Source organism: Rhea americana, unplaced genomic scaffold, assembly GCF_003343005.1.
Source record: "Rhea americana isolate MKP2758 unplaced genomic scaffold, rheAme1 scaffold_12, whole genome shotgun sequence".
Taxonomy (NCBI): domain Eukaryota; kingdom Metazoa; phylum Chordata; class Aves; order Rheiformes; family Rheidae; genus Rhea; species Rhea americana.
The window spans coordinates 4,666,993-4,679,151 of NW_028185261.1; the positions used below are offsets into that span (position 1 = coordinate 4,666,993).

General features: G+C 42.9%; 2 protein-coding genes across 2 annotated transcripts in view; both read left to right on the plus strand.

The window, feature by feature from the left end:
* LOC146600541 (titin-like) overlaps positions 1-12,159 on the plus strand; it is a 242,582-nt gene that overhangs the window by 45,201 nt on the left and 185,222 nt on the right. The window contains exons 45-49 of the mRNA XM_085321165.1: positions 5,853-8,411; positions 9,025-9,303; positions 10,291-10,854; positions 11,314-11,595; positions 11,688-11,966. Coding sequence (XP_085177291.1) covers positions 5,853-8,411; positions 9,025-9,303; positions 10,291-10,854; positions 11,314-11,595; positions 11,688-11,966 — 3,963 coding nt within the window. The remainder of the gene's footprint in view (positions 1-5,852; positions 8,412-9,024; positions 9,304-10,290; positions 10,855-11,313; positions 11,596-11,687; positions 11,967-12,159) is intronic.
* LOC146600544 (myosin light chain kinase, smooth muscle-like) lies at positions 7-4,218 on the plus strand. The gene has a single exon (XM_085322154.1). The coding sequence runs from the start codon at positions 20-22 to the stop codon at positions 1,673-1,675; it is 1,656 nt and encodes a 551-aa protein (XP_085178280.1). The 5' UTR covers positions 7-19; the 3' UTR covers positions 1,676-4,218.

Sequence of the window (12,159 nt, forward strand, 5' to 3'; positions counted from 1 at the left end):
CTCCACACCCTCTGTGGGGATGCAGTCACCCTCAGGGGACAGCATACCACCTGAGCGCTACAGGACGCCAACTGGGGAGTATGTGGATGCCCTGGCTGCACTCCCTCGGTGTGAGGGGAGATGGCAGCCTCCAGACCAGGCTGAGGTGTTTAGGACCCCTTGTGAAGCCCGGGAGGCATCAGAAAATGAAATGTCACCTGTGTTCCTCAAGACGTTGAGCCGGAGAAGGCTGTACAAAGGCAGCACACTGAACTTTGTGGCTGAGGTGGTGGGTGTGCCTGAGCCAGAGGTGAAGTGGTATCACAATAAATCTCTGCTGGAGCTGGATGAGAGAGTGCGGATAGAGAAAGATGGAGACAGGTGTATGCTGGAGATCGTTAATGTTCAGAAAGCTGATGGAGGGGACTATCTGTGCCATGCGGTGAACATTGTTGGGGAAGCTAAATGCATTGCCCAAGTGGAAGTTTTGTCAGAAGATGGGCGGTCACTGGCACTGCCACCCCCTGTCACTCACCAGCATGTTATACACTTTGACCTGGAGCAAAGCAGTTCCTCACGGTCACCCTCACCACAGGAAATCCTATTGGAAGTGGAACTGGATGAAAATGAGGTGAAGGAGTTTGAGAAGCAGGTCAAAATTGTGACCAGTCCTGAGTTCAGCCTAGATAAGAAGAGCATGGTGGTTTCCCTGGATGTCCTTCCACTTGCCTTGTTGGAGCAAGCTGTGGGCTTGGCCTCAGAGGAGAGTGAGGATGTGAAAATTGATTTCCAAGTGACTGAAATGCCGCCCCGTTTTGCAGTGCCCATTATGGATGTGGAGGCCACAGAAGGCTCAGAGGCAGTGTTTGAGTGTGCAGTGACAGGTACCCCTGTCCCAGTGGTGCAGTGGTTCAAAGGTGACATCTGTGTGACCCCTGAGGTGGGGAAGTATGTTGTGAGTCAGAGGGAGAGCTTTCATAGTCTGAAAGTCCAAAATGTAGGTCCTTCTGACGGTGGCAGGTATCAGTGTCGGGCAATCAATAGGCTGGGAGAAGCAATGTGCAAAGGGTCCCTTGTAGTCACAGCTCCACAAGGAGCAAGCACTAAGGTGAGCAGTGAGACAGCCACAGACAGCACTCCGGACAGGCCCCAGAAGTGTGACTTGCTTTTAAGAAACACTGTGACCCCAGGCGACCAGGCAGAAGTAGAGCTGGAGTCTGAGTTTGAGTCACACACTGACGACTCGCAGAGAGAAGTCCAGCCGGTGGCAGTGACTGAACGAGAGCAGGAAGTGGAAGGGGAGGAGTGTGACAATGCTAATTTGGACCTGTTTGCAGAGCCATCCAAGAAGGAATGGGTTGAGTTTCGGGCAGAGGACTCGGAGAGCTGTTGTTTTGACTCTCAGGTCGCAGAAGTTCCTCCTAGATTTCTCAGGCGCATTTCTGACTACAGTACATTTGTAGGTGCCTCAGTGTGTTTCCAGTGCCTTGTGACAGGTTCCCCCCACCCAAGTGTCAGTTGGTACAAGGATGGGGTGTTGTTGGAAGGGGATAGGTACAGTGTGCAAGAAGAGCAGGGAGGTTGTCATAGCCTTACTATCGAAAACTTGATCCAAAGTGACAGTGGTGAATACAAATGTATAGCTACTAACAGAGCAGGAACTGCAGAAACTTGTGCTGTGTTAACATTATACTAGATTTCCGTACATAATTTTGCAGTCTTTTTACTCAATACGTTTCTGCTGCTGTTCACTGTGGGTAAAAATGTAGCACTTGTTTTAGGGGCATTGTTTATCGTCTCTTCAGGAGTGAAATTCACTCCATGTGGGCATATTTCTTTCTCACTTAAACTTTCCTTCCTTGGGGAATTTAAGTGAGCTTTAAGCTGTGCATTGGTCTCCCGCACACTTTCTGTGCCAAGGTATATTTCAGGCTCCTCCCAAACTCCTTACTTGTTCTTGTAAAGATGTTTTAATTGACACTTATTTATGTAGGATTCATCTGTTTCATGTATTGTACATATTCCTATGTTACTGTAAAAGTGCAATTACTGTAGGTTTTAGGTAGTCTAGAAGTTACCTGGAAATGTAGAAACCATTTTTTTCTTGGAACTTAAAGGTGTGGAATACTAATTTACACTTGCTATTTAGTTTGGATATTGTTCCATGAAAGAACTCCTAAAATTGGTATTCCCCCTTCACACAATGTTGTGTCAGAAAATGTGAGTATCTCTGATTCAAATCCTGTAAACATTTACAGTTTCTATCACTGCAAAGCTCTTAAATCTATGGGTCTCATTCCACCAACTCRTGGAATCCAACAACTTTTTTAAAGTCAATAGAATAATGTTGCATAGAAAAGCAATTCAGTGGGATGATAAAAGTTTTGCTTTAGTAGAGACTGGACAGGATTTTTTTTCTCTATTACCAAGTAATAAATATACAAACATATTTTGTACTGTATCTTTAAAAGTTAAAAGGAGAGGAGAGGGAGCATAATAAGTCAATGATATAACTATAAATTCATTAAAATAATCTTGGTTGTCCCTGTATTCCGGTGTTGTTCATAAAAATTGCATAGTAATAAGAAAGCAAGAGATTTTTATGCAGTATTCTTGTTCAACATAAGAACTAAATCTCTAGAGATTCCTTTTTTTTTTTTTTTCATTAGTAGCAGTTAAGTGTTCTATATGTCAAGATGACCAGAAATAGAATACATTCAAATACTATCTGTGGCATTTTCTTAGCAGAAAGATTTTTACATTAATGTTCTCAATTGGAGTATATATTTAAATCAATACAAGTATTTAGGAGGAAGAATCAGCAGTATTTGAAATAGTTAAATCATAATTAAATTAATCCATCTTACACAGACATTGATAAATTCATTGAACAAATATTTTAAAAATATAAAATTATTGGTTAATTAATAGGAGATGTTAAACAGCTCTCTAATGCCAGCTTTCCAGTAACCTATATATCAAGGTGGAATGCTAAATTTTATGGCCTTGAAATGTTACTTTACACAAAAATGATATTTGCTCTGATTATTTGTAACRTGAGGTTCAGATTATTTAAAAATTGCTGTCAGTTGCCTTTCAAACTGCTTTAATGAGCTTGACGATTTTAAATATAAGAGAACTATTCCTGTAGTACACCCAGTTATTTTAATGCATGTTCTTATTCCTGCGTTTGATGTGTTCTCCCATGGAGGTTAATGTGCCTCAAAGACTCAATTATTTTTCAAGACTATCCCATCACTTTTTTGGGGACAGTTTGGATCAAAGGACTCACTTTGTCCGATCGTGCCGCCCAGATGACCCTTGCAGAAGTGGCAAGTTCTAATGACCCAGCACATGGGGAAATGACCTGAATGGTTAAACTATTGTCAGGGCATCACTTTAGTTTCTTCCCATTCATGACCCTATAATAAATACTAAGTATTATCAGATTTTACATGGTTAATAGGCAGAGATAATTGCAATTTCTCATAGATAACGGTGGTGTGAGAGAGAAGTGAGAGTGTCTGACCCAACATTGTCCTGGGTAAGAGTTGTTTCGTAACGTGTCCTTATCCATTCCTTGTGCAGATGTGTAGCACCAACTGGGCAGCAGAGATCCCCAGGGAAGCTGTTGTGAATTGTTTTGTTATGCATCAGCTGTGACATGAAAGGTCTTTTTGGTCCAAAGCTGATGAGGTCAGAGGGCCTTTGGTCAGGTTCTAAGCAATTAGAGTGTATTTAATTTCCACGTAAACCAACAGACATTTTTAGTAGAGACAGGCCTACTCCAAAACCTTAGATCCAAACAGGTCCAAATTCATGTTCACATCTTGAAATATATAGCCATGCATCTGTATCTCTATTTTAAATGTTTTTGGTTCACGTACATTTAGAAGTCTTGTTTTAAACTTCAGTTTCGTACATTGGCTAGGAGCACCACAATTGTGTATGAAGAGCCAAAGTCTGACTTAAGCTACACTGATATAAATCTGGAATAATTCTGGTTTTGAATAAACTTACTCTGCGGCAATTAGTATATCATAGAGCCATGTTTGATCATCTCTCTTCAAAATTTTGTGCTTTCATAAGAATTACAAAAGTCAATATTTCATTGTCAGGTCTTCATTTTTACAAACCAGGTATCTTAAAATCGGGATGAATTATGTCAATTTGTCATCAATGTATATTGAATGTGAACAAGTATGATTAACTTGTGAAATAAATATGTTAACTCTATAAGTCCGTCGCTTCTTGTACTTTATTCATTTCACAGGTTTTCTGTCCTAAATATGCAGGAGCACCTAAAATGAGTTAATTTCTGTCATATTCTTTTGTGTAAAGCCTTTGCCTATATATTAGCAAAGATTCCATTCTGCATTTTTTATACTTTCTTCCCAATTCTACCCTGTATGATTCCTTGTCCTCATATTCACTAGCACTAGTATTTCTGTGGAAGCTGCCATACTGGCTTTAGCAAAGCTAGTAGGTAATAGTAAAGTGCTAGCGTAATACTTTTTCACCTAAGCTCCTCTCTGCAGGTAGTCACTGTATGCACTCTGCTATCGTCTCATGTATATTAAGATATTTTGGAGAAAGTTAGTAACTACTAAAGCCAATGAGAAAGAATTGGGCATGATATTTTTTGCTCTTTCCTGTGTTTGTTCTTGGAATGCTGCAAAAATTATCATCATTTCAAATGTTTTGGATCTTTCAGATGCCATAGTTGAGAACATATTGAGGTTTGCCATTAGAGTGCTTGGAGACATTTGTTCACTCACTGTTCTTTTGTTCTTTCATTTTTAACAACTCCAATGTTTTCTCAGTAGTGCCAGATACTGTGGGGCTTAGCTGGACAAGCTTGGCTCAATGAGGACAGCAGGAACTGGTTTCTAAATGTTATCTCTGCATTGTACTTTTCCTGGATATTTTGTTCTGTTCCTGGATATCACAGAATTCACTGATGTTTTTAGTGTCAAGGGTCTGCAGAGGACAACACGCACTTCCCTTGATGACTTTTTCTCATTTTTAAACCACTGTTAGAGCAAAGTATTCCAATACGCAGAAAAAAATCTAAATCCACATAGGCAAGGAAAAGAAAAACCTGAAGGTTCTTTGTCATCTTTTTCTCTGGTATTGCAGGAGTTTTAATATGCAACATTATTTCAGGGAGGAGTTTAAAGGTGCAAGTTAAATTAACTACATTAAAGTAAGAGTGTAAACTCACGGTTTTAGTAATGATGATATTTTAACCACAAAGGTCTAGTAATAAAAGCAGGATAAAGCTGGTAAGGAGATGTGACCTCTTGTATTAAACAAATAATTGAGTTGAAAGAGATGAACTAACCACACCAGAGGAAAGTCTGGTGTGCAAACAACCTTGTCTTGTTTTTCCTTCCCTAATTCTGGTATTCTGTTTTTTTGTGGTGGTGTGGATTGAACCAGAGCCTTACCACTGCTCTGCTGTACTTGTTCGTATTATCGTGCATGTGAATACGTATGACACATACCACTTTAGTTATATTTGTGAAATGCACCAATGTTGCTAGATTGTTACTTGCACTTTAGGTTGGATACTCTCGGGGATATGTCCGAACCATACCACGCTGCCAGGTTTAAAGAGACTCACAATGTTGATCCAAATGGAAAGTTCTCTTTAACCTGACAGCACAGCATGCCTCTCTGCTTAGAGGTGTGTAATTAACACAAAGGGGTCTCATGTTCATTGTTAATTCCTGTATAGTATTGAGAATGCCTCCAGGTATACAAAAGTAGTTAAACTAACAGAGCTGTGTATTGTTGTTCATTGTTTATTGCTATCTGCAAGTGTTCACTTAAATATTTTAGTAAAATTAAACATTTTTTTTTCCATACAGACATTTCTAGTGCTCTTATTTTGTCTGCTGAGGAAGGAAGAAGAGAAGGTTACAGCAGCAGCCTCCAAGTGCCTGATAGAGATAAAACACTTGAATTTGAGCCTGAAAAAACAGTTTATTCCAGCAAAGCAGAGATGAAAATGGGGGATGGAGGCAGTGTCCCTGTTTTCCTCAAACAGGTCTCAAATGTTGAAATCTGGCAGGGAGATGTAGCTAGGCTTTCTGTTACTGTTACTGGCAACCCCACACCCAAAATCCAGTGGTTTTTCAATGGTGTGAAGCTAACCCCCTCTGTGAACTGTAAGTTAGTATTTGCTGGCAATGACCACAGCCTCATCCTCCCATATGCTGGTGTGCAGGATGAGGGTGAGTACACATGCGTGGCCAGCAATGTGCATGGTGAGACGGCATGCAGTGCCCATCTTTGTGTGCGGCACCAGATACCAGGGGCCCCCCGCTTTGCGAGGACACCAGACAGCGTGCAGTGTGCACCGGGTGTGACTGCTGTCTTTGAGTACACTGTGGCTGGGGAGCCACATCCAGATGTGCAATGGTTCAAGGGGAGTGAGCAGCTTTTCTCTGATGTGCGTCATTCTGTTGTTCACCACGCTGACGGCTCAGGTTCCTTGACCATACAGGAGTGCATGGAGGAAGATGGTGGGATCTACACATGTAAGGCACTCAGTGCCCTGGGCGAGGCAGCATGTTCTGCTGAACTCCTGGTGCTGCTGGAGGATCATGCTATTTGCAGGCGAAGCCCAGCCTTGCAGCACTCAGAGGTTGCGGAAGACCCAAGCCCCCTCTMCTTCGAGGAGGCTGTTGAGCTTCCTGCCATGGAAGGATCACTCAGCCTTGAGGCTGTACAGGAGCCCTCGACTCTTCTCCAGCTCCAGACAAGCCAGGCAGAGCATGTGCTGCCCAAGGAGGACATCCTGCCTGGCATGCCACCGGCCTGCCTGGCTGTACAGAGTGTAGAAGAGATGCTTGCCCAGGTGGCAACAATAAAAGAGAATAGTGGACTCTTGGCAGAGCTACTGGAAACCCTACCTGCTTGTCCCCAGGGTGTGGTGCCTGGAGGCACAACTGAGGCACAGCTGCTAGGCTGCCTTGGGACTGTGGCTGTGCAGATGCTTTTGCCCAAAGAGCACGTCGTTCCTGATGCAGCAGAGCAGATGGCTGTTCTAAAAACAGAGGCTTCCCAAGCCCTCCTACAGGTGCCAACCACCACTGAGAGCTGTGCCATAGATGGTGGCCACACTCAGCATATAGAAGGCATCCAGGGAAYGCAAGGTGAGCTGAAGGCTGAACCCAAATTTCCCTCCAAGTTGGCCTGCACTGTGAACCRAGTTGTTCCCTTGGAGAGCATTTCTTCCCTAGAAGCAGCAGAGGAAGATTTTGCTGCAAGAATCCATGAAGGACAGGCTGTGAGACTTCCCTTGCTGACAGAAGAAAACCAGCTCCTGGAGGAGGAACATGCCATTGATCTAGCCAGCCCATCTGAACAGAGTCCAAGGGCAAGGAGACAACCTCCTGAAACAATCCATGCCCACCAACTCCAGGCAAGCCAAGTTCTTACCAAAGAGAGCCARCTCACTGCTCAAGTTCCCAAGAGCTGCACCTTAGATATAAAACCTCAAATTAGAGAYGCCCTGAAAGCTGCAGTGGTAAGTGAGCAAAACCTCTTGTTTTCAGAATGGTTGGCTGATAAAGAAAGCATTGAAGTACAGGCAATAAAAATCACCAAGGAACATAAATACACCCTGTGCACCTATATAGTGACCACAGATGAGCCCACTCCCACAGAAATCTCCATCTCCCTGGGAGAAGTCAACATTCAGACAGCTGAGCAGAAAACAGAGCTGAAGGAGGCTTTCTATTCTCTTATGTATGAAGAAAAACATCTCTTGACAGATGAAAAATCCAAAGCTTGGCCAGCCCAGTCCAGTCCACTTCTCCTTGGAAAATTCTGCAAKGAAGCCACACATACAGATCACTCCAAGCTGGAGCCCCAGCAGGCTAAGAGGACCATGGAGGCAGAAATACCCCTGGAACAGCCTTTGCCTGCAAAAACCATCAGTGTTCTAATGGGGCAAGGTCAAATCAAGGATGTAGGGGCAGCTGCAGCCACTGCTGATGTAGACGCTGCAAGTCTTCCAGTTGAGAAACCCACAGAACTACTGAAAAGGAAGGAGAAAAGGGAGGAAATATGTGAGGAAGAGAACCGAGAGAGTCTGGAAACTAGAGATGGGAAGCTAGAGGATGCGCTGAAAAGAGAAATTTATCCCATCATATGCAACAAGCTGGTCGACACTGTTGTGGAGGAAGGGGAGAGTGTCAGTCTGGTGTCTGTGATAACAAATGCCAGAGAGGTGAATTGGTACTTTGAGGGTAAACTGGTGTCTTCAGGCCACAAATTCAAGTGTTTGCAAGATCAGGACACATACACACTAGTAATCAGCCAAGTGTGTAAGGAGACACACCAAGGAGAGTATGCCTGTGAGGCGCTGAATCAAGGTGGAAAAACAGCAACAGCAGCAAAACTCACAGTTGTTAAAAGAGGTTGGATTATGGAGATATAATACTGCCTTTTTAATTCACTGCCCTACTAATGAAACTGGACCCTATGTAACTGCATCTGTGGATACAGATATGATACTATGTCATCGCAATACTAATCGGGCCATCCCCTTTCTGACCATCTCCTTTTGCCATGTTTTAAAGTATTTCATCACTCACAGTCTTTGGTGATGCACTTAGTTGCTTCATGTTATCATACAATCAAGGTCAGGACAGCACCCATTCTTTAGAGTCATTGCACTGTTTTAGCATGATTTCTCATTCACACTGTAATTTCTCACTGCTCCAGGATAAAGTGGTATATGTTTGTATCACACTGTTTCTGCACATTGTTATTATACCTTGCTATTTTGCATTTTTCCAGTTTTTCCAGGATCACCGCTTTGTTTCCTGATGCCGTTATGTGCCACAACACTATTTGTCCACTGAGGCTAATGCTACTTACATTTCTTGCAGGATTTCTTTTTCTTTTAGTCACTTTCTGTGGATTGCTAATAAATCACCTGTCTTTTTTAAAGTCAATTACTTCACTAACTGTTACTTTCCAAAATGCCAGCAGGCAGAGCTTTGAGTCACTCTGTGCTTCTAATTTCAGTTGCTCCAATCCTGAGGAGAAGACTTGAATCCCTGGAGGTGGCAGTAAACCACGTGGCCAAGTTTACCTGTGAGACAGAGACTGCTCCCAATGTCAGGTTCCAGTGGTACAAAGCTGGCCGAGAGATATATGACGGGGACAAATATTCCATTCGCACCTCCAACTACCTCTCTACACTGGAGATCCCAAGGCCTCAGGTTGTTGACTGTGGAGAGTACAGCTGCAAGGCTTCCAACCAATACGGCAGTGTAAGCTCTACAGCCGTTTTGACAGTAACCGGTAAGTCCCAAGCCCTTCTCCTTTTCTGCAAAATGACCTGATATATTGTACTGCTTTCATCAATTTACTTACCAGGGCCCTTACTCAGTAGGGCTTCTTGATTTTGAGAATGCCGCTTTTAGGTGTTTTCCATACTCAGAAAGGGGAAAGAGAGTGAGAAGTTTCAGGAGGGAAGCAAGAATGGCAAAAGAGAGTGTGTGAAGAACTAGATCTTCAACAGAATGCAGTTGCTTTGTTAATACATTCTTCAGGAAGGTTTATTTAGCCTTCAGACAATAAGCTCTTAAATCACATTTCTTTAGTGTAATTATCGTTGTACGATTATGCTAGCACCTTACATTTACCCTGCAGCTATACTTGCAAGACAGGTTCTGCTTACCTGAACATCTGTGTGTCATGGCTGGATGGGAACGGTGGGGGTGGGGAGGGGGTTGGGGTTGGGGAAACAGATCATCTTAAATAAACAAAAGAGAGTTCAAAGGTGTTTTCAGTCTATTGAGAACCATGAAATTTACTACCTTTCTTTTTTTWAAAATATCTTGTGGGCATTCACAATTTTTCTTACTTCACCTTTTCTTGTTGTGTGAGGATTTTGTACGTAGTCTTTGCTAAGTGCCAGACTGAAGAAAGATGCACAGACTGCTCACAGTGTACAAACTTGGCAATCTTGGGAGAATGGTGTGCAAATTTCTCAGTCTTGGGGAAGGAAGCTCTGGCTTTCCGCTCATTTCCTGAGTTTGTACCTCACTCCAGAGATTCAAAATGCCTTCAAGCTCTCAAGCAATATACAGACCCAAGAAGCATAAAACCTAAAGCAAAAATTGGTTATCTTTAACACCTCTTAACTCCTTCACTGTTGACCTCTTTTGCTTTAGGATATCTAATGGCAAACCAACCCCTCCTGTTCTTGCTTCCTGGCAAATATGGAGAGATAGCATTAGCTCTGGTCCTCACCTCTAGATAACATTGAACTCCTTTGTTTTGCAGAAGCRTTTCCACCAACGTTTATTACCAGACCGGAATCTATCACTACTTTTGTGGGYAAAAGTGCCAGATTTCTGTGTACTGTTTCGGGGACTCCAGTCATTGACATCGCCTGGCAGAAAGATGGCACGACCATTTTACCTTCGGACCACCACAAGATCTCCAAAGTGGAAAATAAGCATGTGTTAGAAATTTCTTCTCTCACCATCAGTGACAGAGGGGTTTACACTTGCAAAGCTTCCAACAAGTTTGGGGCTGACATCTGCCAGGCTGAAATGGTCATTATAGACAAGCCTCACTTTATTAAAGTTTTGCAGTCTGTACAATCAGCAGTCAATAAAAAAATACGTCTTGAATGTCAGGTAGATGAAGACAGGAAAGTAACTGTAGGGTGGACAAAGGATGGAAACAAAATCCCTCCAGGCAAAGATTATAAGATTTACTTTGAAGACAAAATAGCCTCGCTTGAGATTCCTCTAGCTAAGCTCAAGGATTCAGGCCATTATGTATGCACTGCTTCAAACGAGGCGGGAAGCAGCTCCTCTTCTGCCAGYGTCACAGTCAGAGGTAAGATAGTCCTAGACCCCCTTTACCTTTGCTCTTTCTGGGTTCCCCATTTTTTCCTTTGCAGGTAAAAGGTTTTCCCCAGCTGAAGTGATTCTGTGAACTCTTCTCATACCTTCCATCAGGTCCATTCACCTCTTGCTTGTTTCCCCCTTGTCTTACAGTGCACTGTGGAATGCACTGAGTAGTGCACAAATACTTCAGTATGTCTTTTGCCAGCCAACTCAAAGGGTTGCTCCTGCATGCAGGGGAGAGATGGAGGCAGAGGGCTGGAAAGACTGTGAGAACTGCGGCTCAGCAAAGATTATGCTGATCTTTTCTAAAGTTGTGTTTTGTTCCTCTGTTAGTGACCAGTCTCTCAAAGCTTCATATTTCAAGCTCTTTTTTCTTTTCTTTTCTTTTCTTTTCTTTTCTTTTCTTTTCTTTTCTTTTCTTTTCTTTTCTTTTCTGTCCCTTTTTCAGAACCACCGTCATTTGTGAAGAAGATCGATCCATCTTATTTACTGACCCCAGGCGACTCTGCACGCCTTCAGTGCAAAGTCAAAGGGTCTCCTGAAATCCAGATTACTTGGTTCAAGAACAATAAGGAAATYCGTGAAAGCAACACCCAGAGGATGTCCTTTGTCAATTTTGTGGCTATATTAGATATTTCCGAGATGAAAGTTGATGACAGTGGGAGCTACTCATGTGAAGCTGTAAATGAGGTTGGGAGTGACAGCTGCACCACAGAAGTAGTTGTCAAAGGTCTGTTCTTCCTGCCATTGCCAGTCGAATTCTTGGGAAAAGCCTTTCTTTTTATGGCATGGGTGACTAATTCTTTTTTGCTGCTTTTATAGAGCCTCCCTCTTTCATCCGAACACTCGAACCAGCAGAGGTAGTGAAGGGAACAAACACCGTCCTTCAGTGTGAGGTTGCTGGCACTGGACCATTTGAGATTAGTTGGTACAAAGATAAGAAACAGATTCGCAGCAGTAAAAAGTACAGGCTGACCTCTCAGAAGTCTGTTATTTCTCTGGAGGTGTCCTCCTTTAATAGTGCAGATGTCGGTGAATACGAGTGTATGATAGCTAACGAAGTTGGGAAATGCATATGCAGTGCGACATACATCTTGAAAGGTCAGTTGGAGAGAGAAAATTCTTTCCACTTACTGCATGGATTGCCAAGGACCTCTTGTTTCTTGAAATGTCATTTCTTTGGGTTTGTGGGTGGATGGGGGAGGGTGGCAAGGGGAAGCGTGTCGCCRTCTTCTCTTAAAATTTTATGTACATCTTACCTCTACCTGTCGTCTAACCTCTGAATTTGAAAGCT